The 25,175-nt window shown below is 38.9% G+C and overlaps 1 protein-coding gene across 6 annotated transcripts in view; it reads left to right on the forward strand.

Moving 5' to 3' along the window:
- The window catches only part of LOC129726569 (probable G-protein coupled receptor Mth-like 1), a 250,390-nt gene extending 225,584 nt beyond the window's left edge, over nucleotides 1-24,806 (forward strand). For 3 of the 6 annotated variants that reach the window (XM_055683423.1, XM_055683424.1, XM_055683425.1), the window contains exons 5-9: nucleotides 1,106-1,281; nucleotides 2,633-2,771; nucleotides 3,174-3,188; nucleotides 21,022-21,223; nucleotides 22,631-24,806. In XM_055683423.1, coding sequence (XP_055539398.1) covers nucleotides 1,106-1,281; nucleotides 2,633-2,771; nucleotides 3,174-3,188; nucleotides 21,022-21,223; nucleotides 22,631-22,828 — 730 coding nt within the window. In that variant the 3' untranslated portion in view covers nucleotides 22,829-24,806. The remainder of the gene's footprint in view (nucleotides 1-1,105; nucleotides 1,282-2,632; nucleotides 2,772-3,173; nucleotides 3,189-21,021; nucleotides 21,224-22,630) is intronic. The other 3 variants (XM_055683427.1, XM_055683426.1, XM_055683428.1) reach the window with 3 other exon arrangements.
- Nucleotides 24,807-25,175: the final 369 nt, after the last annotated feature.

Raw genomic sequence — 25,175 nt, forward strand, 5'->3', positions numbered from 1 at the left:
AAACCGGATTCACCGACCGACAAAACCCTAGATAGAGGCGCGCTGCTGTTTCGCGACGATATTTTCGTCTCGGAATTTGCGTGTAATCATGCCGCATAAACTTAGCAAAACGCTTAGCAAAACATGTAGGAGCGTTGGATGTGTGCGCGCGGTTGGTGGATTATGGAAGCAATTAGGCCAACGAACGAACGAAGCTGCATAGTGTATCGCGCGATGTTTCTTCACGTCGTTGCACAACCAAGTGGAGGCAGTTGCGAGGGGAAAAGTAAAATTAATTAATTCGTTTATTCAGACACAAGCTTGTGGGGGTAGTGATGCATTTTCCGCCGCGTCAGTCTGGGTGGACAATCGGCGAAATGAAAGTGAAATTACGCGGTTTGCTCTCGCGTGTCAGACTGTCGGTTGACAGTCCGCCGCGGGCAAGTTCTACTGATTGTAAACTTCTCGTATTCTTCTCACCCATCCGTCTCATCAGAGGGCCAAACTAGCGACACAGTTTCTCATTTATTTCCTCGCAGCATTTATTTCATTCGCGGTAATTTGGTGTAGTCAATCTTAATTTGTAGTGTGTTTCGTACTTGATTGATTGTCTCCTCCTCGCCCTCCGTTTCGTTTGCTTACTCTATTGGATGTTTCGTTCGGTTCGATTGTCACTCGGAGTTGGTGATAATTTAACTTGCCCTTCTTAGTTCGTTTACCCGGGGTGTAGAATGTCAACGCGATGAAACTTCGATCAACGCTAAAGTCACTCCCTCCGATAGGTGAATTACATTTTATGACACTCACGCGAGAAAAATGAAAGTATAATAACCTTGAGGCGCACAGCGAGAACAGTCTAGACAATTGTGCCTGCCACTTCCCGTCCGGATTTTTCAAATAAAATTCATGTCCCTTTCCACTAGTGACGTGTTTGCGAATGGCAATTCTACTGCAAAATGCACCATTTAACTGTTTATTTAGTCATGCATGTGCTGCTGTCTTTTGTTGCCTTGGCCTTACCAACATCGAGATATTATTCTGCCTATAGAAAAAGGAAGGAATCAAATAAAAGAGCATCTTTTTTTCATCCTATTTATTTTTCTATTTTTTATTATCTCTCTTTCAGTGATTTACGCCCGACGTCCCTGGAGAAGAGCCAGGAAATTTGTCGCCTGCGGATTTACGAGGTGTACGCCTGGGGCGTCCCACTGGTGATTGCTGGCGTGGCTGCGATCCTGGACAGTCTCCCGGACACCGTCTATCTGCGGCCAAGGTTCGGCGAACGAACCTGCTGGTTCTACGGTAAGTGAATGCTCAGTCGGTAATGAAGTGTCTTTTTTTCGAGGAGCTTCTATTGGATTCTTTTGTGTCTTCACTGCGGCAAACAGTTTTTTTTCTCACGGCTGGCTACTGGTAGTTAATTAGTATATTTTAACTCCGTCGTTTATGGATACGAAATGATGGGAGGAACAGTTTGAAAATATTTAGTAGAAAGATTGTTTCATATCTTCTTCAATTTTTTTCGACTCATTGTTGCATTTATTTTTAATCGCTTGCATCTCTGTATTTTTTTCCAGAAGATGTTCAAATTTGTCCTGTAAGAATAGTCACTCTTAGTTCTGAAGACCAAATACACTATACAGCCGTGGCGAAAGTTTGCAGATACGCATCTAGTTACTCCTTCAACGTAAAGCTTAAGCACGTTCAAAACTCAAAGTAATTTATCACCCAAAAAAGTGCCTGAAGCAAAAAAAACTTACCACGGAAGCAGCGAAGATAGAAGTGGCTTTCTCCGCTTAAGATTAGTTCACCACACTCACACACGAGTGCGTGCCCGCTGTAGTACCGGCTCCACGCCCCGGTGTATTGTTCGTTGACCCAAAAACCCGGTGACTCACTGAACTCCGCAAAACGGGCAGGAAACAAACAGCAATCAGCACCGTTTCACACACCGGTGCGCGGTAGATTATTATGATTATTTGACACCTCTTCGGGGAGGCTAAACCAGGCGTGGAAATGGCAGCAGCTAGAGACCAAAATAAGCGGGGCCTAATGAAGATGTGCCTATTGACCGGTGTGGACGTATAGTTAATTGCTTGCTCTCCGATCGTAGTTGGGAGATTTGTACTGGCCAACCCTCGAAATTGCTTGTTTGGCACTTCTAAGCGGACGCTGAGATGAATAACAAAAAAGCCGTCTTGGGTGTGGTGCGTCAGTGGATTTTTCGCTTGACTTGAGTGATTATGGAGCTTTGCGCTGGTTGCTTCATTTAGTTTTCGTAATTGCGTTCATTTCGAGAAGATGTATACACAAAGTGTGCCTCTCATCGCTTCCGGCGTAATTAAAACTCATTTTTTACAAGTTTCGGCAAACTCTTCTAAATGTCATTGCTGAAAGGTTGAGAGGCCATCACCGTTCGGACGTTTATTTACCTTTCCTCGAGATTCGATGTTTAATTAATGAGTGGTTCCATGAAGTGCCTTACTGGACAGCCCTGATGGTCTCCGTAATTATGCAACCCAGTCGTATGTTTAATCTTCATCAATTTGGGCCGCATGATTTTGTGATTATAATTAGCATTTTAACGTCTGTTGACACGGCTCATTTCATCTGTTTGTTAACTTCGGATTTATTTTTGGACGCCAAATTTCAGGTGATATGGAGATTCTGACCTACTTCTTCGGTCCGGTTGGCATTCTGCTGTGCATCAACCTGCTGCTGTTTGCTTCGACCGCCCGGCAGCTGACTTGTGGCCTCTGGAAACGGGACGACGTGAAGTCAACAACGGAACGGTAAGTGTCCTCAAAGCATGACATAAAATGTGTTTTTTTTTTGTTTTCATTTTCGACCTTGTTTGTCTGTCCCTTCACGCACCATCGCATTTTTTTTTTGCCTGACATTTATCAGCACATGCATGAAGATTTTCAAAGTACAAAACAATTGAATTTTTTTCAAAATTTTCATTCCTTATTCGAAACCGTTGAAGATATTTTTCTCCACAACGAGTTATTTCGCAATGTACAATTTATCACTCGCTTTTTGATGTATGCTTTGGCTCTGTTGTTTTATTATCCGGCATTGATTGTTGTTGTTTTTTTGTTTCGTTTTCTTGTTTCCATGTACGCTTCGTTAATGATTTCGATATCTCTTCTGGAACCGTAAACGCGAATCGTGTTTGGACCACGCACGTCTAGTCCTGCGAAAAAATAGTGAGTGACTGTGGTTTAATGATTAATTCTATTGAAAGTGAACCGTGTGGGTTCGATATTGATTAAGTTGTACTGATGGAGCAACGCCTTTGCTGTGTACATATTTTTTGCTAACGATGCATGTCTGTAAATATATAACTATTTTAAGATGTTTTATGTAAATAATCTGTTTCTATTTCATGGAATTTAATTACTTGAGTCCAGGATAAATATTACAAATAACTTACATTTTGATAGTCGATTGGCATTTTTTCAAATTTCTTTGCGTCTGCAATGACGATTCATTCTGGTACAGTTTGTTTATTATATCAAATTCAAGTACACTGTAACTATACATCTGGACTAGCTAAAAAATGAAACCGTTTCGATTAATTGAGATTAATAAGTTATTTTATTTGCAGTCCTGCGTCCTACAGCACAAGTACTGCATTCTAAAGATTATGTTTCAAAATCAACTTCTTTATGGATCTGGAGTCTCAATCTGCCTGGATCAAATTCCCAAAATTTGAGTATTAGCAAGTGTCAAGTAGCTAGTCTTTGATCTCAAGAAACGGAAATCTGCGTCCCTCAATCTCAGGTTCGAAGTCTTGCGTCGCGCGCCATGATTCTCAAGGGTACTTGAGACTTGAGAATTACGTCCACACTTTCATGTTTCAAATCTGCTAGGTTGTTTCATTATCTTCACATCTTAAGTAACATGTCCAAAATCTGATGGCTGATGTCTCAATGCTTCGCCATTTCTTTGAACAAACAACTGCTCTGTTCTGTTAGATTGAGGAGACAGTTGTCACAACAATCCTCGATGTTTAATTTTGAAAAATGAAATTTTTCTTTTTAACAATTCTGATAACCTAGCAAAAAATTCTCAATAAACACTCTCGAAACAACCTGGTTATAACGATTCTTTTCTATTTTTTTCAAATGTAGTATAAGCTTTTGCTAGCTTTAGTTAAAACAATAACACTAGTCGACAAAATCGAAACAAAAATTTGCCCTGGATCCCAAACTGGAAAAAATTAAAGATTATAGCTTTTTACCAATCTCGTGAAATCTGGTTGTAGAAAAAATTAGCAAGTCAACGTTTGGAAAATGGCAAAGCATGAATTATTATAGCTTCATGAGTTCATGAGGGTTGAAAATTCGAACAAATATTCATCAAACCTGCTTTTTTTCGACTGATTTTTTTAAGTCAATAGAGCTGTTTCTCTTGAAATATAAATTGTCTTGAAAATGTGTGTTGAAATTGTCCTTAAATATAAGCAATCGTTTCAATAATTTCATAATATTTTTCAGAGAAAATAGTTGGTTTTTTCCAAAACTGAGTGTTATCTTTTAAAACCGAAAATAAATTCTAATTACAAAACCAGATTACTAACAGCATTTAACAAACATTAAAATATTATGACCGTAACATGACAAACCAGGTAGAGCAGGTCAAAAAAATGACGGAGCACCATAAACTATTTGTTCTGCTAACTTTGATTTTTACATACATTGAGGGACATTTTCCTAAATCTCGTGTTCTATAAATCACAGAAACAAACTCGCCTAAATACACTGGCCGACAAAAGAGAAAAAATATAAAACCCCAAAGCTCAAAATAGTTGCCCTAGAAAGATAGTAGCTTTTCAACAATTCTTATGAATTTTGGAACCCCTCGTGTATGCAGAAGTGCGTCAAAGTGCGTCAGAGTGTCGCACAGTAATTCTATCGAGTTCGTCGCTTCAACATTATGTTTACGAGAAAACTCATTTAAATCTCTGAAAAAGTCATCTTTTCTAGGGGCGCCAAAAGATTGGTTAAAAAGCTGTAATCTTTTATTTTTATTTTTTTTTTTGTCAGTTTGTGCTCCAAGGCCAAACCTATGTTTATTAGTGTTATCTTAAGCTTCACGACATAAGTTGTGCCGCATGTATCAATATTCCGGCCCCAAAATTACCGCTCCATTTGTCACATCAAACTTCCACACATAACTCTCATGTCTCGAGACCGTATGTCGAAATTCCGATTCCAAACCATCCTAAATCTCAAGTGTAAATTACGTGTTGCGTGTCCTAAGTGTCGTATGGCTATCCACCCTTCCCAGTCTACGATCCCGAATCTAAAGTTCTGGTGTTCGACATCAAGCTCTGAGCTCTGAATTTCAAGTCCAGCTCAAACCGATACATACTTTTTCCTAAGTCCGATGTCTATAACCTGATATTTTATGTCAAAAGCATCCAATCTTTAGTTTCCATTCTCGAACCCCGAATCGCAAGTGTCATGTCTTGTGTTCCAAGTTTAGTCAATGACGAGTCTGAAATTTGTTTTAAATATAACTTTCAAATTTGGTGTTCCAATTATTTCCACGCTCACATTACCCTAAGTCTTCATAAATCCAAGAGATACTTTTTGATTCGAATACCAGTTCTAGAGATTCCTAGTCTTAAATCTAAGTCCTACATCAAAGGTCCCCAATGTTCGAACAAAAATTTTCAAAGATAGAAAGAAAGACCTCAACAGGATTCAAAATCGTCGTCAAAAATAATGGTTAAATGAATTAACATTAAAACTCGAGTCTTAGCTGCGGACGGAACGCACTTTAGCAGGAAGATTTTTGTCTCACTGTTTGTTGCTTGGCCATTGTTAAAAAATTCACTTCTTCTCGGTAATCCTGGAAATATTTCCACCGCTTGCGAAGTATTTCACAACGACAGAAGTAGATATCTGTATTAAAACCCTCTATGCATGTAACTCTTCCTAAGTAATTTTCAAGATGGCGAAATCCCGATTTTTCAATTCAATTAACTTTAATCCACTGTTTACGGTATGATAAGAACATTTTATGAATGTTAACCGAAAAAAAGTGCCGAAAATATTGGATTACGGGATGTGATTACGAAGCAACTTCTAGGACATTTTTAGACAATAAAAAAGTAGGAGCGTGGTATCAATGACACGACCGCATGACGTAGTCCTACGGTATTGACGTAGGACTACGTCTTTGTTTTCTATACTAGATTACATTCTGTGAAATTGAAAATGAAACTGGCAAATGTTGCGTCAAGTTTCAAACGATTATAGCAAGCGAACGACTTAATGCATATTAGTCATTATATGTCGGTGGATAGATAAAATGTTTGACAATTGTTTGATATAATGTTTAACGTTGTTGCTGTACTGCCATTAGGCAATGCTGAAAAAAGGTGAAAAGTTCCAAGGTCAAGCTGGCACAGCTACTGGAGGGCACAGCGGAGAGCAAATTTTACTATGCGCGGTCAAGCACAATATTCAATGTTACCGCTAGTACGATCATCAACGCTCTGTAGCACGCATTTCGAGCTGAAGATTATAGAATCGGTTCTTTTCAGAACTATAAATGCTTCAATATAAGAGTTATGAGAATTTTCGCAACTACTACTAGTGTGAAATATTCATGTATTTCTCAATAATCATTTTTACAATAACGACCAGGGCACCAAAGATAAACGGTAGTGTTTTCTTATGCACAGTTTATCGCAGCAAGATATAACCCTCATTTCAAGAAAGTTGAGAAAATTAAGTGATTTTCCGGTTCAACTATTCCTTTGTGCCCACTCGAACACCGTTATCGGTCATCAATAACGCAAATTAGTTAATCTAAAAAGCAGAGTAATTTTCGCATCGTGAAAGTACAAACTTTCTTTTGATGCTTATGAAAATCACTCAGTAGTATCGAAGGTGTTTTGTTTGGTTTCTCTTTCTCGAAACTGCGTGGCCACATCTTCAATGCAAAAATCTACTTCGCTCAACTCGGTACAAAAGACTGCGTGTAGAAAGTTCAGCTTCAGTCTAATTTGTCACACAATAGCGTGTAGAGTATAGCTGTTAGAGGTACGCGACATTAGGAAACGAGAGCTGCATACGAGTCAACTTCCAGGCACTGCGGAACACCTTACGTTTATTTTGCATACGGCAGCAACAGTTACCATCGTATGCTGCAGGATATTTTGCTGGCACGACCAGGCATGCCAATAGGGCATTTGCACAGTGCATATGTATTATTCATCTGTTGGGCAGGCAAAAGTGACAGCTCCATATGATTAACACGGATCGGGAAGCGCAAAGTTTAGATGCATTTGAAAAATACCGGATTCCGAAAACGTTATGTTAGGATTTTGTTTCACTTTCGTTCAGATAAAATATTGATTAGTATTGATTTTTTATGTCTACGAAGTAGTAAATCTTGTTAATTTATGTATCGCATAAGTTAAAAATATCTAGAAATTAAATAAGAGCTGTTTTTTGCTGGACTCGATAGATTCATGATCGCCAAAGAGTGCATACGTTCTAGATTTTTTTTTTTTGACAAAATGAAATAATAAAATGATAGTTATCACTATTCGTGGATATAGGGTAGGTGAGCCATTTATGACAAGTGCACCAGTTATGGTTATATCGCATAAGCGCAATGGAACCAGTTATGGCAATACACCATTTAAACTCCATAACTGGTTCATGCCATAACTGGTACATTTCTTAGGTACTGCCATAACTGGTACTCCTCCCCTATTTATGAAGAAAAAAAAATATTCGTGGATATTCAAAAAAAATGACACAAAATGGATAAGAACCCGTCAAGTAATTGATGATTAAATCTCGAATCGTCACAACAGAAACAAATGATAAATCTGCAATGTGTGCCCAACAGATGCTATGTATGTATGTGTAGCAAAAGCTCTATGGTACACTGTTTTTTGTTACTGTCTGCTACGGGTTTTCTTTCCTGTTGCTGTTTGTTCGTGATACCTATCATGTATTGAGAAAGTATTGGCAACAGAGCATCACAAAAGGAAACGAAAAATGTACTCCGTGCTTCGATTCGGCATTATTTGAAGGATGTCTTCGGTGTTTGCGAAAGTAGAAAATAGAAGAAGCTGTTTTTTTATACAGACGGTCGTGTCCGCACTACACGAACAGCGCGTGGCGGTAACAGCCCGAATCCACCGAAGACATTTCCCTCTTTTTTTATTTGCCTATGATGGATGTCGGGTGACGGCTGTTTGAAAAGGCCATGGGAAGAAGAAGCGTGAGGACTGTTCGGGAACTCGCCGACAGTCTTCGTGCACAGAAAAGCAAACTCGACGATAGAGCGGCTGTGCACTGAAAGATGTGCGTATCGCATACCGAATGTTATATGCAACCATACATACTACCGTCGACATGGGAATAAGGTGAATAGCAAAGAAAAAAAAAACATTCGTGTATGGAACTAGACGGCAACGTTATAGTCGCAATATATTTTATACCACGGCTATCTTTATTTTGCCAATACCAACTTTGTCATAGAGGAACGCTCTCGGATGTCAACAAAAAAATTGTCATCGCTCAGTGGACACGACTACTTAAGGACAGAGCGGAAAGCAAATTTATTATGTACGGTTAAGCAAAATATTCAGTGCTACCGGTGATGCGATCGTCAGCGTTCTGTAGCACGCATTTCTGGCTGAAGATTATGGAATCGGTTCTTTTCAGAACTATAAATGTTTGAAGATAAGTGTTATGAGAATTTTCGCAACTACTACTAGTATGAAATTTTCAGATCGGTTGTATCCGTTAGTGTCGGCTGATGATTTAGACAATCGATGTCATTTACCAATTTTTCAATAGTATATCTCAAACAATAGGTTGTTTTTGTTACATAAATTTAACCGTAAAAGAATTTCTGATCGATTTATGCTAGAACCTCGATAACCTGATTATAAATGACTGAAATATAAGCGCTCAAAACCTGACCACTTTTCCCTGGTTTTCCCTGGTTGATTTACTAGGTTTTCAAATTCAAGTACCTAACTTCCAGATAGACGTAGTCCTATGTCAAAAATGACTGGTAATCAATCTGTATCTGCGACAACAAAAATCAACTTTTCATCACCACAGGGTAAAAAAGATCATGCCTTTTAAAAAGTGCCATGATGGAAGTCGGACCCAGTGTGGCATTATATTACTATACAGTCAGGTTTTTATAGGCGGTTTTTTTACGAGGTTTTTTTACGCGGATTTTTGAATTAACGCGGTTTTTTACGCGATACCGCGCTAATTCAGAAAATTTTTCACGAATTTCCGAATTAACGTGGGTTTGGAACCAGAAACGTTTAAGTGTTTATCTAGTAAAAGACATAGTCCAAAAATACTCTCCGCCCACCGAAAGATCCGGAATGACCGTCAAAGAGGACAATTAAATACTGTATTAAATACTGGTTCTAGAGTGTCTCGGGTTTTTTCTAAAGCCCTTCTTGCAGGATTACTTTACGCGGATTTAAAAAAAAAAACGTGTTTTTTACGCGGATTTTTGAATTAACGCGGTTTTTTTTACGCGGATTTTTGAATTAGCGCGGTTTTTTTTTACGCGGGGGATACGTACCTCGTAATAAAAACCTGACTGTATTTAAAATGTGAACGCATGATATGAATGATGTCATTATTGTACCAAAACTCAATTGTTTCAATTGTCCTGATTACTTCTTGAACGCTTCTGAATTTCCAACAAATCTAAACTAGAGCTGCTAATAACGTCTTTGTTGTGATTCTTATTGCTGAGATGAAGTGCAAAGTTCGAGATTTTCATAATCATAATGTTCATGTAAAACACTCATCTAACATTCTATATTTCATTTCTTAAATCTTCAAATTCAAGTTTCAGACGTCGATTTTCTATCCCTAATCTCTATTCTCAAACCGAATCCCAGGTAAAACTTTTAATTACCATGTTGCATGTCTCATACCCCTTTAACCCCTAATCCCAAATCTCTTTCGAAATTGTTTGTCTAAGGTTTCGAATTTCGGTTTTCAATTATGAAGTCGCACTTTCCGTATTCAGGTCGGGCTCGATTATCCGAAATTTTAATTTTTTGGTGTTCGTTTTTATTTTTATTCCGAAATTTTACTCTTACCGTCCCTTCTGGCATATTTGTTACCATTTATGTCACTTCCGGCATGTTATATAATCAATGTCCAATTTTTTTTTGCTTCTAAAAATTTTACCCCTCTTCGCCTCAGAAATAATATCTGCTTACACCACTGCATCATATTTACAAGTAAAATAAAAATAGAAAAAAATTGGATATTTTTTCTGTGATTCGATTATCTGGAAAACTCGATTATCCTGAATGAACTCCGGATTATCGAGTCCGACCTGTACCAAAATCTCAGTCTTATGGTTTATGTTCTAAATCCTTACTTTCATGCCTCAACATCGAGCTTTGAACTTTTGAATGTTTTAAAGTTTTGAATGTCACAAATTTCATCTTCAATTTTTCTAGTTGTTCGTTTTCAGCTAGGTTCTTTTATAACAGTTTTTGAGAAGTTTCTGATTTCTGATTTTTGCTTCTATAGTATTGTAACGTATTGTAAGAAGACCTGGAATCTTTGGTTTATCATCCTATAACCATTCTCTTGTGTCAAGAAACACTTGTTTTAAGTTTGGTATAGACAGGTCTAGCTGTTACGGAGTGATGATGGATCATATATTCGAATACACTTCCACTTTTATACAGATGGATTTCAGAAGCTCTTATCTTGTTCGATCGATATTTTTGATAAAAATTTAATGTTTCAATAGCAGGGTGGCGAAAACCTGGAAAATTAGGGAATGTCAGGGGATCCATTTCTCGATCAGGGAAATCAGGAAATGTCAAGGAAAACTAAAAAACAATCAGAGAAAAATTTTTAACCGAGACACGATTCTTTTTTAAACGGCTTTTTAGCACCAAAATTTTCAGCCTAAATTAGCCTTTGCGAGACCTTTACTGTTTGATTTCATTTTCGATCGAGCACTTTTTCCACTGGGATTTTAAAGTTGCGGTCATCTACGTTGCACTTTTATGTGCTGAATGTTGTAAATTATTTATTTATTTATTTGTTTATTTATTTATTTATTCTTCATCTGACTTTTTAGGTCTTAATGAAATGTGGCGGGGAAAAGCCCATTTGAGGCATTCCTTGCGAAATCCTCAAGTGCGCGTAAAAACCCCGCATCTTTGATTTAAACATTTACATTTACATTTTTTTCGCATGGTTTAAACATTTACAAATCATGAATTAAGTCTAACAATGGCACATTATTACTATAAAGCTGACACTGACTAAGCTTAACTATAGTAAATCTAGAACTTATGGCTAACACATTATAACATTTTTAAAAGTAACACTAAATTCATTGAAGTCAAACAATTCAAACACATTATTAAAGACGCTACACATCCCCCTCATGGGTTCGTTTTGACCATATTCAGTGCGTTGAAATGGAAGACGCAGGAAGTGTCGTGACCTCAGATTTCTGTAGGGCACATTCACGTGAATTTCAGACAGAATGTTTGGAGCGTCTATTTCGCCGATCAGTAATTTTCCCACAAATACGGCCCTGGACACATCTCTTCTCTTTGCCAGTGTATCGATACCAAGTAGTTGGCATCGATTGGCATATGGTGGTAATTGATCAGGATTACGCCATGGGAGTGATCTTAAAGCATAACGAAGAAACTTGTACTGATACTATACTGATTCAATTCGTTTGGTCTAAATGTCAGTGTAGGGACTCCATACTATAGCTGATATTTCCAAAATGGAACAACTAGGGAAACATAAAGCGATCGCAAGCAAAACGGATCGGTGAACTTTTTGGCTATTCTCATGACGAAACCCAGGTTCTTACTAGCGTGCGCAATGATATGAGAGTAGTGGTGCCTGAAGGTTAGTTTTGAATCTAGCAGTACACCTAAATCCTTGACTACCGATACTCTTTCAAGATTTTCTCCGGATACATTATAGTTCCACGAAAACGGATTTTTTTCCGCGTGAAAGAAATTGCAAGACATTTTGAAACACTGATTATCAGTAAATTACGATTACACCAGTCAGAAAAATTATCCAGATGTTGTTGCAGTTCTCTACAGTCTGCTTTAGTACGAATTACGCGAAAAAGTTTCAAGTCGTCAGCATAGATAAGTTTACAGCCTGGTGGAATGACGTTGCAAACATCATTGAAGAAAATTGAAAAAAGCAGTGGTCCAAGGTTGCTCCCCTGAGGCACACCCGACAAGTTAACGAAATTATCTTAATCGGTGTTGCCTAGCTTTATGCAGAGTGTGCGGTCAACGAGGGATGGTTTCAGCCACTTTGTGAAATGGTGTGAGGCACCAAGACGTTCAATTTTGGCCAAAAGAATGGTGTGATCAACACGATCAAACGCAGCCTTCAGGTCGGTGTAAATAGTGTCCACTTGCATCCCGTTCTCCATGTTTTTAATACAATTAGATATGAACAGAAGCAAGTTAGTAGTGGTCGATCTACCGGGGTAAAAGCCATGTTGGTCTAACGAGATATATGTCTTGAATTTACGAAGTGGAACGTTGCCGACGAGAATCTCAAATAATTTTGATCCAGCGGATAGTGAGGTTATTCCTCGATAGTTCGTTACATCGTGTTTGTCGCCTTTTTTATAAACCGGGAACATAACAGACTTTTTCCAGCAGTCAGGAAATACCGCTTGCGAAAGCGAATTGTTGAATATCATCCTCAACGGTACACAGAGCGCGATGGCACATTTTTTCAGAATAATGGCCGGGATACCGTCAGGTCCAATGGAAGTTGAAGGTTTCAATTTTGTGGTGGCCTTCAGTACATCTTCATCAGTAAAACATAAGCTACTCAGGTTTACCACGTTTTGAGGAACGTCGTGCAGTGCATTCTCCATTTGAGATGTATTTGCAGTAGTGGAACTGAATACGCTTGAAAAGTGTTTCTTGAATAAAGAACAAATAGCATCAAGCGTTTCCGCGTTTTCATTCCCAAGAAACATACTGGTAGGAAGTCCACTTTCTTTTCTTTTGCTGTTTATAAATGACCAGAAGCGTTTTGGGCTTCGTTTGAGCTCAGATTGAGTGCGTAGTACATACTGAGATTAAAGAAAACAATTGTAGATTTTATAATTTTTGCTTGCAGTAGTAAACGAAAGTTTAGTCATTGCGTTTCGTCGTTTGACGTATCTCCGAAGTGCCGCTGCCCTTAATCGTCTTAGCTCACGAAGATGTCGACTAGACCAAACAGGCTTTCGCCGGGGGCGTGGTGCCGGTACAAAATTACAAAATTGCTGTTTGAGCGTGTGCGAAAATAGGGTAACGGGGGTATTTTGGCCAGCTTTGGGAAGTGTTCGCACTGTTCATTAAAAACAAATACAATTTTTCAACATAAATACCTACTCTATAATACCATTATTAAAAGCTATGTGTCTATTTTAATATACACCGTTCAACAATGCAATATATCGAAAAATATCCTAGAAATATCAAAATTTCTACGAAGTACTAAAAACATATTTTGGTCCACCAAATTTTTACTTTGGCCCATCTTTATATCTACAGACGTATATGGAAATAGTTCGGACTAATTATGTTTAAAATCATCATCGGTATTTTTAAAGCAAAAATAGTGGGTTTGAAGTGAACATCCTTCTGCTGTGAATTTTTGTAAATTTCAGGCATCTAAAAATAAAATGATTTGGCTTATAGCGGTTTGACAGGCATTCTCATCCAAGTTCATATTGTTAAATGTGTTAAATTACGAAGTAATTACCTGTAAATTGTCACAAGCTGCTTCTTTGTTCACGTGCAACGGCCGAACGGTAATCAAGGGAGATGTCAAAACTTGGCATGACGAAAATATGTTTGCTTCAGAAAGAGGCAAACATATATCGGCCATGCGTTTAACCACTTTTTCAACTTTTTCCAACATATTAGAGTATACAAACTATTTCTATGACATTTTATTGGTGCTTTCACAACAACGAATTGTTTCAAAAGCATACATATTTGTTACAATAGCTTCCGGACGTTGACTTGTATATTACCACTTCCTCTTGACATTGGGTTGACGCAGCCATGACTTTGAATATGTATGAACTAATTCCCAAATAACACTACCTAGAGCCAGTTTTCGCCGAAAATTATAGTGTTGTATGATTCTTAGGTGTGTTATTCAATGTTGCATGCATTGTTTTCTAATATTCATTGAATTTATCAGATAAAATGCGTAAAATGTTACCGGGTGGGTCAAAATATGCATGTGGGCCAAAATACCCCCGTTACCCTATATCAACTAAACTATTGACGTTAGGTGCGCGACTTAGCAAAGTTTCCCAATCGATTGCAAGTAGAGCCCTCTGAAGTCCATCAAAATCGGTTTTAGAGAAATTGTATTGCATTAATTGTAAATTATCAGGGGAAGTAATGTTATATTTTAGGGAATATAAGGAAAAACAAAGGAATTTATTCATGAAAACTTTTTCGCCACCCTTCTAACGTATTTTGGACTCTCTGCTAGGTAATTATTATTATCACATAGAGTCCGTGGCGATCGAAAAATAGTAGGTGGAAGTCGATGAAAAATAGTAGGTGGACACCGACGAATTTTTTTAATAGGGGGGATGTTTTGTGATGAAATAATATTTATTCAGAATTTATATTTTGTGTTCTGCTACAAACGGTGAGATATCAGCACTGTTTTGAAAGGGTTTTTTTCGATTTTACTCACCATCTAAAATCAATTTTTTTTTCACCATTCTAAGTTAGATATAGCGTCGAACAGCATCTCCTGGTGTCTGGACATCAGCATTCGCCCTCCAGACTTGAACGAGAACCTGAAAATCCTCAAATTCATTCAAATATATTCCATAATGCATGAAAAATCGTGACAACCTCCTTCATACAACATATACGCCAAATTTGGTGGAGATCGGGGGACAATCATCCTCACATTTTGTTCCAAGTTTTGAGACACTTACAATGTTGAAAGACCATAACCTGGCTAAACTTTCGAACACCAATTTTAGGTTTTAAGATGTCTTCCCAGCTTCTCGGGCACCGGTTTTCAGTTTCTGGACATAGTCTTGGTTGTGTGTCAATATTTATAGAAAACGAAAATCGCCATTTTCGATTCAAAAATGTCATCGTACATCGATATTTGCACGCAAAAGTTCCAGCTTTAATCATCCAATGTGTCCTTCAATTCGCACAGATTTTGCTCTGACTTCGCACAACGAGTGCATGAAACGCATAACGCGAAAGTTGTACGAGAAATACTAGGGATGGGCGATACTAGCAGCGATACCAACGGTATCGATACTAGGGGTCGCGGCATCAAGTATTTTGGCATCGATACTTAAAATCGCCATTTTCGATTCAAAAATGTCATCGTACATCGATATTTGCACGCAAAAGTTCCAGCTTTGATCATCCAATGTGTCCTTCAATTCGCACAGATTTTGCTCTGACTTCGCACAACGAGTGCATGAAACGCATAACGCGAAAGTTGTACGAGAAATACTAGGGATGGGCGATACTAGCAGCGATACCAACGGTATCGATACTAGGGGTCGCGGCATCAAGTATTTTGGCATCGATACTTACCGCGAGAGATGAATACCGGTATCGATACTTTCTGAACGATGTTCTTGAAAAAAAAATTGTAGGTCTGATACCGATACTATCGAAGCATCGAAAATCGATACTCCTTCAACCGATGCTCCGATTCTTGGTATCGATATATATCATATATATATATATATATATATATATATATATATATATATATATATATATATATATATATATATATATATATATATATATATATATATATATATATATATATATATATATATATATATATATATATATATATATATATATATATATATATATATATCATATACACAAAATCGTATTGTTTCGGTTAACTTCGGTTTCGAGCGAACGATCATTTCCGAGGCGCTCAAAAAACCGCTTTTTTCTTTCGCGAGCCGGTGCGTATCAACGACTCGTGCATCCCGAAAAATCGTCAGTAACCGAAATAGCCAATAGCGAACCTTGTTGTCGCAGAAGTTATTGACGCTGATGCCAGTAACGCGGACCCCAAAAAAAACAATATCGCATGCTTAGCCTTGGAGCTAATAGCGGTCTCGATCAACTAGAATAGTTGAGAAAATTCGTTAGCGATATTGTTTTTGGCACATTTTGCATGTGTAGGATAAGTACAACGATACACCGTGCCCCAGTGCTGAGTCGAGAAAATTTCCAACTCGAAAAGTTCCTCAACTCGATCGGGAATCGAACCCGATATCACAACCGTGTGGGAGAGCTAACCGACCGACATCGCTAACCACAGAGCCACGGGGACCACGAATGCATGAGAATAAAATCAGAGTCATAGTTAAATGCAAAATGTTTTGAGCAAATCTAATGTTTTTGTTTATTGTTAATGATTGAATGATGTTTTCAAATGACCTGATTCATGAAAGTGAATCGCTCAGACAATATTTTTTTTTATTTTGTCAGTACCCAATTTATCAGTATTGGTTGCTGGTTGCACTGTTTTAACAATGCCAGCCTTCTGAACATCGGTTGAGCTGCGTAATACATTTAAAATATGCTAGAGCATCAAATGCGTTATGCCCAACGCACATGCGTTGTACTGGTTCCAAATTTGATCAGTAAATGCGCCAATTTCGCTCATGAATGATCTGATTACGCACACTCCAACTTTTGCGTGTGGTTACTGACGGTATCCCGATTCCAAAAAAAAACCCATATTGTACCCATAAAAGAGGTTACCTCTAGCATTGCACCGAATAATAGAGCTGGGAAAAAGTTTTTTTTTGTGGAATTTACTTTTAGTCAAGAATAATTTGGTTTTTAATTTTTCTCATCTTTTCATCATGTTTCGTTAAATATTCGGCCGTTTGTTCAGCTGAATATTCGACCGAATATTGTACCAAACATGATGAATAAATGAGAAAAATTAAAAACCAAATTACTCTTGGATCAAAGTGAACTACCCATGACAAGTTCGAGTTCAAATCATTATTCTGTAAACTGAAAATTCGGTACTTTCCACAAAAAACTCTTTCCGAGCCCCATTATTCGGTGCAACTCTAGTTACCTCCAATACATCCAAAAGCACCTCTGTTGTAAGAGGAACTCGTATGCCAAGTTTGGTGGAAAGCAGCATAAAGTTCGAGAGTTATGCGTAAACATGCATAGATACTAATTGTCTTTTATTTCAAAAGATAATAGGAACTGATTTTATCTAGCCTTTTATCTTTTTAAATGTGCATCTTGATTTGAAAATGGAATTATTTTGCTGTTAAGTCTATGAAACTATGAACACATTTTGATTTACGTGAGCTTCAGAATCTACACACCACTCATCCCCTGTGCAATAAGAAGGAGCGAGGAGCGAGAGAGAGAAAGAGAAAAGATAGAGAAAGAAAGAGATAAAGAGATAAAGAAAAAAAGAGAGAAAGACATAGAGAGAGAAAAGGATAGAGAGAGAGAAATAGATAGAGAGAGAGAGAGAAAAAGAGAGAGAAAGGGATAGAGAGAGAAAGAGAGAGAGAAAAAGATAGAGAGAGAAAGAGATAGAGAGAGAGAGAAAGAAAAGGTAGAGAGATAAAGAGATAGAGAGATATAGATATAGAAAGAGATAGAGATATAGAAAGAGATAGAGATATAGAAAGAGATAGAGATATAGAAAGAGATAGACATATAGAGAAGTGTTGGGTACAACTGCGACATCTGTACCCAATGAGTGGTTTGACGCTGAGTGCCAGCGAGTGACGGAAGAGAAGAACCGCGCCAGGGGTCACATGTTGGCCACGGCTGTGACTCGTCAGAGCATGGGTAGATATCGAGATGCAAGAGCCGCTGAAAAGAGACTCCACCGCCGGAAGAAACGACAGCATTGGGAGCGTATTCTTGCGGAGGCGGAAGGTTGCTTCTCCAGGCACGATGCGAGGAGCTTCTACAAGAAGGTCAACGGAATCAGGAATCGAAACGTGTCAGCCCCTGTCATGTGCAACGATATGGAGGGGAACCTGATAACCGATAAAACAGAGGTGGCCAGGCGTTGGAAAGAACACTTCAGTGTGCTGTTGAACGGTGAGGGAAACAGTGGAGTCGAAAGGAGCAGGATGACTATTGAGAATGATGGTCAAGCTGTGGATCCACCATCCATGGACGAGGTGAAAAAAGCAGTGAAAGAGCTGAGAAACTTCAAGGCAGCTGGGAAGGACGGCATTCCCGCCGAACTCTTCAAAGCCGGGAGCGAACAGTTGTATCGTGCCATCCATCGGATCATGCTGAGAGTGTGGTCTGATGAAGAATTGCCCTCGGACTGGTTAGAGGGTCTCATATGCCCGATCTACATAAAAGGCCATCGCCTGGACTGTAGCAATTATCGGGGCATAACACTTCTCAATACCGTGTACAAAATTCTCTCCCGCATCCTGTTCCACAGACTGAGGCCGTTGCAGGAGACCTTTGTTGGCGAGTACCAATGCGGTTTTCGAGGGGGACGCTCTACGACGGACCAAATGTTTACCTTGCGACAAATCCGAATTTCGAGAATACAACTTGCAGACGCACCATCTGTTCATAGACTTCAGGGCAGCGTACGATTCAGTCAAGAGAAATGAGTTATGGCAGATTATGATGGAACATGGCTTCCCAACAAAGCTGATTAGGCTGATACGTGCCACCCTTGAAGGTTCTACATCAAGCGTCAGGATAGCCGGTGAGATATCGGACTCGTTCGTGACGTTAGATGGTTTGAAGCAGGGTGACGGGCTGTCGAACTTATTGTTCAACATCGCATTGGAAGGTGCTATACGGAGGGCTGGTGTGCAGAGAAGCGGCACCATCATTACGAAGTCGCACATGCTTCTCGGTTTTGCGGACGATATCGACATCATTGGTATCAACCTTAGAGCTGTGGAAGAGGCCTTCGGACCTCTCAGGAGAGAAGCTGCGAGATTAGGGCTTGTCATAAACTCTGCCAAAACGAAATACATGGTGGCTGGTAGAGTGCGTGGTAGTCCGTCGGAGGTTGGTGCTGCGGTGGTGCTAGATGGGGAAACATTTGAAGTAGTCGACGAATTTATTTACCTGGGAACATTAGTGACATGTGACAACGAGGTTAGCCGTAAGATAAAGAGGCGGATAGCAGCCGCAAACTGGGTCTTTTACGGATTACGTAACCAGCTAAGGTCCCGTAGTCTGCAAATCCGTACTAAACTTGCACTCTATAAAACTCCGATTCTTCCGGTGGCTCTCTACGGCCATGAATCATGGACGCTGAAAGAGGCTGATCGGCGAGCTCTGGGTGTTTTTGAGCGTAGGATTTTGCGTTCAATCCTTGGCGGCAAACTAGAAAATGGTGTTTGGCGCAGACGCATGAACCATGAAGTGTACCAGGCATACAAATCGGCGGATATAGTCAAGCGGATAAAACACGGCAGGCTTCAGTGGGCTGGGCATGTAGCGAGAATGCCGGATGAGCGTCAAGCGAAGGCTATATTTAGCAGGAATCCCGATAGAGGTCGACGACTTCGAGGTAGACCCCGCACTCGTTGGATGTGTGCTGTCGACGAGGATGCACGCGAAATAGGTGTTAGGGGCGATTGGAGGATAGCAGCCCAAGACCGAGGGACATGGCGACGTATTCTGGATTCGGCATTGCATCGATAATAGGTCTGTCGCCTTCAAAGTAAAGTAAGTAAGTAGACATATTGAAAGAGATAGAGATATAGAAAGAGATAGAGATATAGAAAGAAATAGAGAGAGAAAAAGATAGTGAAGATAGATAGAGAGAGAAAGATATAGAGAGAGAAAGATAGAGAGAGAGAAAGAGATAGAGAGAGAAAAAGATAGAGAGAGGAAGAGATAGAGAGAGAAAGAGAAAAAAAGATAAAGAGTGAGAGAGATAATGAAAGAGAGAGAGTGAGAGAGACAAAGAAAGAGAGAGAGAAAGAATAAAAAGAGAGATAGAGAAAGAAAGAGAGAAAGCGAGAAAGATAGAGAGTGAGAGAGAGAGAGAAAAAAAAGAGAGTAAAAAAGAGATAAAGAGAAAGAAAGGAAGAGATAAGGAAAAAGAAAGATAGAAAGAAAGAGAGATTGCATATTCTTACTTTATTTTTTCTTTGAGCGTCTTTATTGCGGAGTAAGAGAGCCTCAACAAACCTTCATATTTTTAGTTGTCACCCTTTATATGTACCAAATTGAAACATTTGAATATCCCTATATAACCTTTAAGCTGTAGTCTCTTGCCAGTTGAATACCGAGACCTTTTCAAATTGTTGATATTCAATTTTTCATAATTATACACTAAAGAATCACAACTTAAAATAATTCTATTATTTTTTTGGTAAAAATGAACAAACTTTAGCGTGCTCAAGGGTTTTTTCGACATTTTTGCTCCTCAGTCTTCTCCGATGGTGTTTAGCGGACACAATTAAAAACTTTTCACAAGTGAATTATTTTTCGCACGTTTTTAGCACATTTTTCCATTTCAAAGCTGCATTTTTTCAATAGAGCTGATTCTAATTTTCGACAATAATTATACTGTCATGGATAGAAAAAAAATTATCACGCTTTTTTCTTCATAATTCAGTCGTTCGTAGAAAATACATAATTATTTAAAAAATAATGTAAATATATTTCATTTCGTCTCTCGAATAATTTTCACATATCTTAGCCATTTACAATTCGCTCCATTAACCTCTAAACTTATAATCCAACACCTAGGTCCACTTGAATCCAAGTTCCACCCGATCCCGCCGCCCCCATTGCATGAACCACCAGCATGTGCTTTGCTACTAATGCTATTCTGTTTCTGTTGCATTCTTTCTCTCTTCCGTTTTCTTGGTTTTGCTCAATCTTCTCGTAACATCCCGACCACGACAACACGTGGAAAACCAACCACCTTCGTGGGCCACAACTGCAACAACTGCCTCAACCCTCGACAACAAACAACTACACACTAGCCGCGGTCTGGTTTCTTCTCCCTCTTACAGTGCTGCCCTGGGTCGAGTCTGCATGAAGCTGGTGGTGGTGATGGGCGTCACCTGGGTTGCCGACGTCGCTTCCTGGGTGTTCGGCGGTCCCGATTACATCTGGCTGGTGACGGATCTGATCAACGCACTGCAAGGGGTCTTCATCTTCATCGTCGTCGGCTGTCAACCGCAGGTAAGTTCGTGTACATTTAAATTTTCTTTCGATTTTCAACGATTTCCTGTTATAGTCTCAAGTTGCAAAGATTCAAGTGCTTCGCCTCGAAGGACATCAAATGGCAAAATTTAGCCTCAAGCAGCTGTACTATGCGATCAAGTAAAGCAAAATAAAAAGAATTAATCAACCAAGCTAACAATTTAAACAATCGCATCAAATTGGTTCATTCATTTTAACCCAATTCGAATTAATTTTAATTGTCATTAGAACGAAACTGGGCTAGCGAACTAATTTCCGTCTGCTTGGGCTTCTTTTGTTCCGTGCCCAAATTATTCCCTGTACTAGCGACGACAATTGTGCTCCAAATTTTGCAGGAGCCAGCAAAATTCATTGAATAGCTCCCCAAGGATACATAATAATTACCACCGCAAAGTCCGTTCTTTCGGCTGCTGTTGTGTTGAGACTCGGTACTGGTCCACTCTCTGGAGGAAAGTAACGAGAAACAAAAAAATAACGGAAACTGTGGCACACAATTTGCTCTTCGCTAACACTATCTAGTAGCAACAACTGAGTGGGGAAGGTGAATTTGCTTTTCGTTCGTTCTCAACAGAAGAATGGCCGAAACGAATCGGGCCTAGGAGTTTTGTATAATCGTAACCACAAAATCCCATTTCGTCACGGTTAACCTGGACCAATGAAAGGATTTTAAACTAGAGTGTAGCAAAGTTTTCGGCTTTCACGTCATGCTATAAAGCGGATTAATTGAGTTGCTGGTTTAGTTCTAAAGTTTTTAATAAAGGTGCTTTGGAATGGTTTGCATTAATTGGGAAAAAAAAGTTTCATCAGTTTTTTCATTCTGATAAGTTGAAATCATTGAGCGTTTGAGATGTGAGTAATTTACTCATAAGATATTGTAAAATATTTTTATTACCCACTCTGCAAGCAATTAGGTATTTCGATGATTAGCACGACAGTGGTGAAAAAAATTGTTTTCCAAATAAAGCTATGGAAAAAACGACAAATTTGTAAACCATCTCCCATAAAAAAACTCGAATAAATAAATGTAAAGCGTGAATACGAATGACACATAACATAAACAAACAGTCGTGTCGTGAATTGCACAAAAAATGCTAAACCAGAACATACTAACCGCAACCTTCTGGTGTTGGTAATCCACCTGACTATTCTGGGCAAGGTGCAACGAGACTCAATTCATTCCAATTCTTCCTAATTCAAGTACACACAAATAAGCCATTTTCAGTTATCAGTGCACAACAAGCCGGAATTTCCTTCCTCACACACGAGCCTCTGACCAAACGGAAAACAAGCAGGGATTCAGATTTATGTCCAACTCTCTTACCGTTGTTTTTTTCCTTTTCTTTTTTCACTCTCTTCCTTCTACCGCAATGTCCGTAAAAACTCTAGGTCTGGTCCGCGATGAAGCGCCTGTGGAACTCGAAAACGGGCCGCTCCTTCACCAACACCACCCATGGTCCGCAGCACTCGAGCTCCTCGCACGGACTCCCGTCGATGGGTGAATCTGTTACGAACAACACCTGCACGAACAATACGACCACGACGACCAACTCCCAGAACCGGGTGCCCATGGAAACGGTCTGTTAGACTGTGGAAAACAGGATCGCACACTGCGAATGAGAGATATGTAGTAAACAAACAATGCATCGCAAAACTCCCAGTACTCGAGGGGGTTGGATTTGAACTGCACTAACCTAAACACCTACGAAAGGATACCTAAGATGTTATTTTTCTCCTAAAGTTTTTCTCCTCTTCTGCTTCTTCTGTCCCCGGGTGGCGCACCCACACACACCGGGACTCGCTGACTATAGAGGCTGTAGCTGGCTTTTTTTTTTCGAGAAATTTAGAAACGCATTTACAGCAAAACTGCCACCACATGAGAGTATACAATTCTTAGAAACGTAAGTGTAAGTTAGTAAAAGGGGCAGGAGAAACAAACAAAAACAAATGCCAACTAGACTGGTGACGAATGATTATTTGTAAGTTTTTTTTTCCTGTTTGACTAATAACATTTGTTGCCTTCGAGCAAGAGAATGAAATGAAAAGCGAAAGTAACAATCAGTTAAATAATTTAGTTTTATGTAAATATTTGGTTGCCCTTGCTTTGAGTAAACAAGCAAAAAATTTGCTTCTTTTCTGTATATTTTTGCGACCTAACTCTTACTTTATTGTTTTTTTTTTTTTGGTTCGGTAAAATGTTGAGCTTTAAGTGGTAAGATAGCAAGAGTTTCATTCGGTTTATTTTTGTGCCAACTGCTGGAACAATCGGTTAACCGTTTGAAACCGTTTTATTTTAATTCGTTGTTTATCTTCTGTAAATAATGTAATATTTATGCCCTGTGTTTCAATTTGAGCGTCAGCCGCCACAAAGGCAACTGGACAAATACATAAATAGGCTAGCGCAAAGAACGTCCACTTATTCGAGTAAATTAACACATACATACGCATATATACAGTAGCCTGTCGGAAGAGGTAGCTTACCCATTTTTTGGGGGCGAAGTTTGTGGTTCGAAACTTATAAGAAAAACTTAATAGATAACAATAAAAAATTTGACGTGTTTTTGAAGACCTTTTAATCAACAGTTAGTTCGATTTTTTAGATGTTTTACTCAGCATAATCGTCGAAATATCTAACAACAGTATAACGTAACTAATGTAGAACACGGTAGATCGCAGCAGGCGTTAGAGCTGTCCCACCGGTGACGCGAACAAAAAATCGAAAACGCTCGCTATAAAAGTGAGCAAAATCACGACCACAATCAGAGTCACATGTAACCTTCGAATGAATATTGTCCACCGGCAACGTCTATCGTAAAAACTGTAAAACAAACACCACTCCTGATTGCTAGTCTAGAAGCAACGTGAACAGTATCACCAACAACTACAACTTTTTTCATCTTGTTACATCATCAACACTCAGATCAATCAGTAAAATACTATAATAAATCGTATCGTATATAGTTCATTCATTCGAATCAAACAAACGCCAATCTGCCGCACTAATCGAACGAACAAACGACAACAAATTGGCACAAAACAAAACAGCAGTATTGGACAGTTTAGCAACATTACAAAGTAGATATATAATAAAACTAAACCTTTAGAATGTCGCGAATATATTTAAACACATAAACATATATTCTGCATGCTTGACGCTCTAGCAAAGGAGGAAAGTTGCGCAGCGGAATGAAATGGAATTCCGCTAGCGGAAAAGTAACACATTTGTGATTCTCTGTGAATACTAACTGGTAAGAACTAACAACAAGCAAAGCACACACACGAGAGAGCTTGCTCTAAGAATGCGCTATGACTAACATTTTTACCGCAAGTTCGCTGCCAGTAAGGCTGGTTAGCACCGATTAGCAAGCAGCGGCGATTATGATAATGATGAATAACAATAACACACAGTCTAGGGTGTAAGAGCTAAGTATTATGCAAGCAAACAAGCAGTAGACCAAATCGAAGTAAGCGTCGAAGAAAGGAAGAATGAAAAACGAAGAAACATGTGAACAATAATAACCAGAACAACTTTACTGTAAAATAAATTATGATTAAAAAAACCGAACCTGCGAATGTGTTGCGCAATGTAGTCCGAATTTGCACATCCTTTTCCATTTTCCTTGACGGTGTTTTATCCTTGCAGGTAGGCGTGAGAATTATTTTCGCCGAAAACAAGTGTCTCCTAGATCATTGAAAAAAGTATTGAAAACTCTGAGATGACATTCCTTGATAAACAAATTAGTAACGATAATAACGCTAGTAACAATGAAGAGTCGTCTGTCAAATCCTGAAATCAAAGCAACCGTAGGAAAAAAATAACTTCACTTCGCCTCCAAACAAAACAAAACAAACTGGTGACAGTCAGAGTGCATTCCTTGCAGAGTTTTCAGTATGTGTTTGCAGTGTGTATTGGTGCAAAAATACTTTGTTAAAA

The sequence above is a fragment of the Wyeomyia smithii genome, chromosome 3 (assembly GCF_029784165.1).
Source record: "Wyeomyia smithii strain HCP4-BCI-WySm-NY-G18 chromosome 3, ASM2978416v1, whole genome shotgun sequence".
NCBI classification, from domain to species: domain Eukaryota; kingdom Metazoa; phylum Arthropoda; class Insecta; order Diptera; family Culicidae; genus Wyeomyia; species Wyeomyia smithii.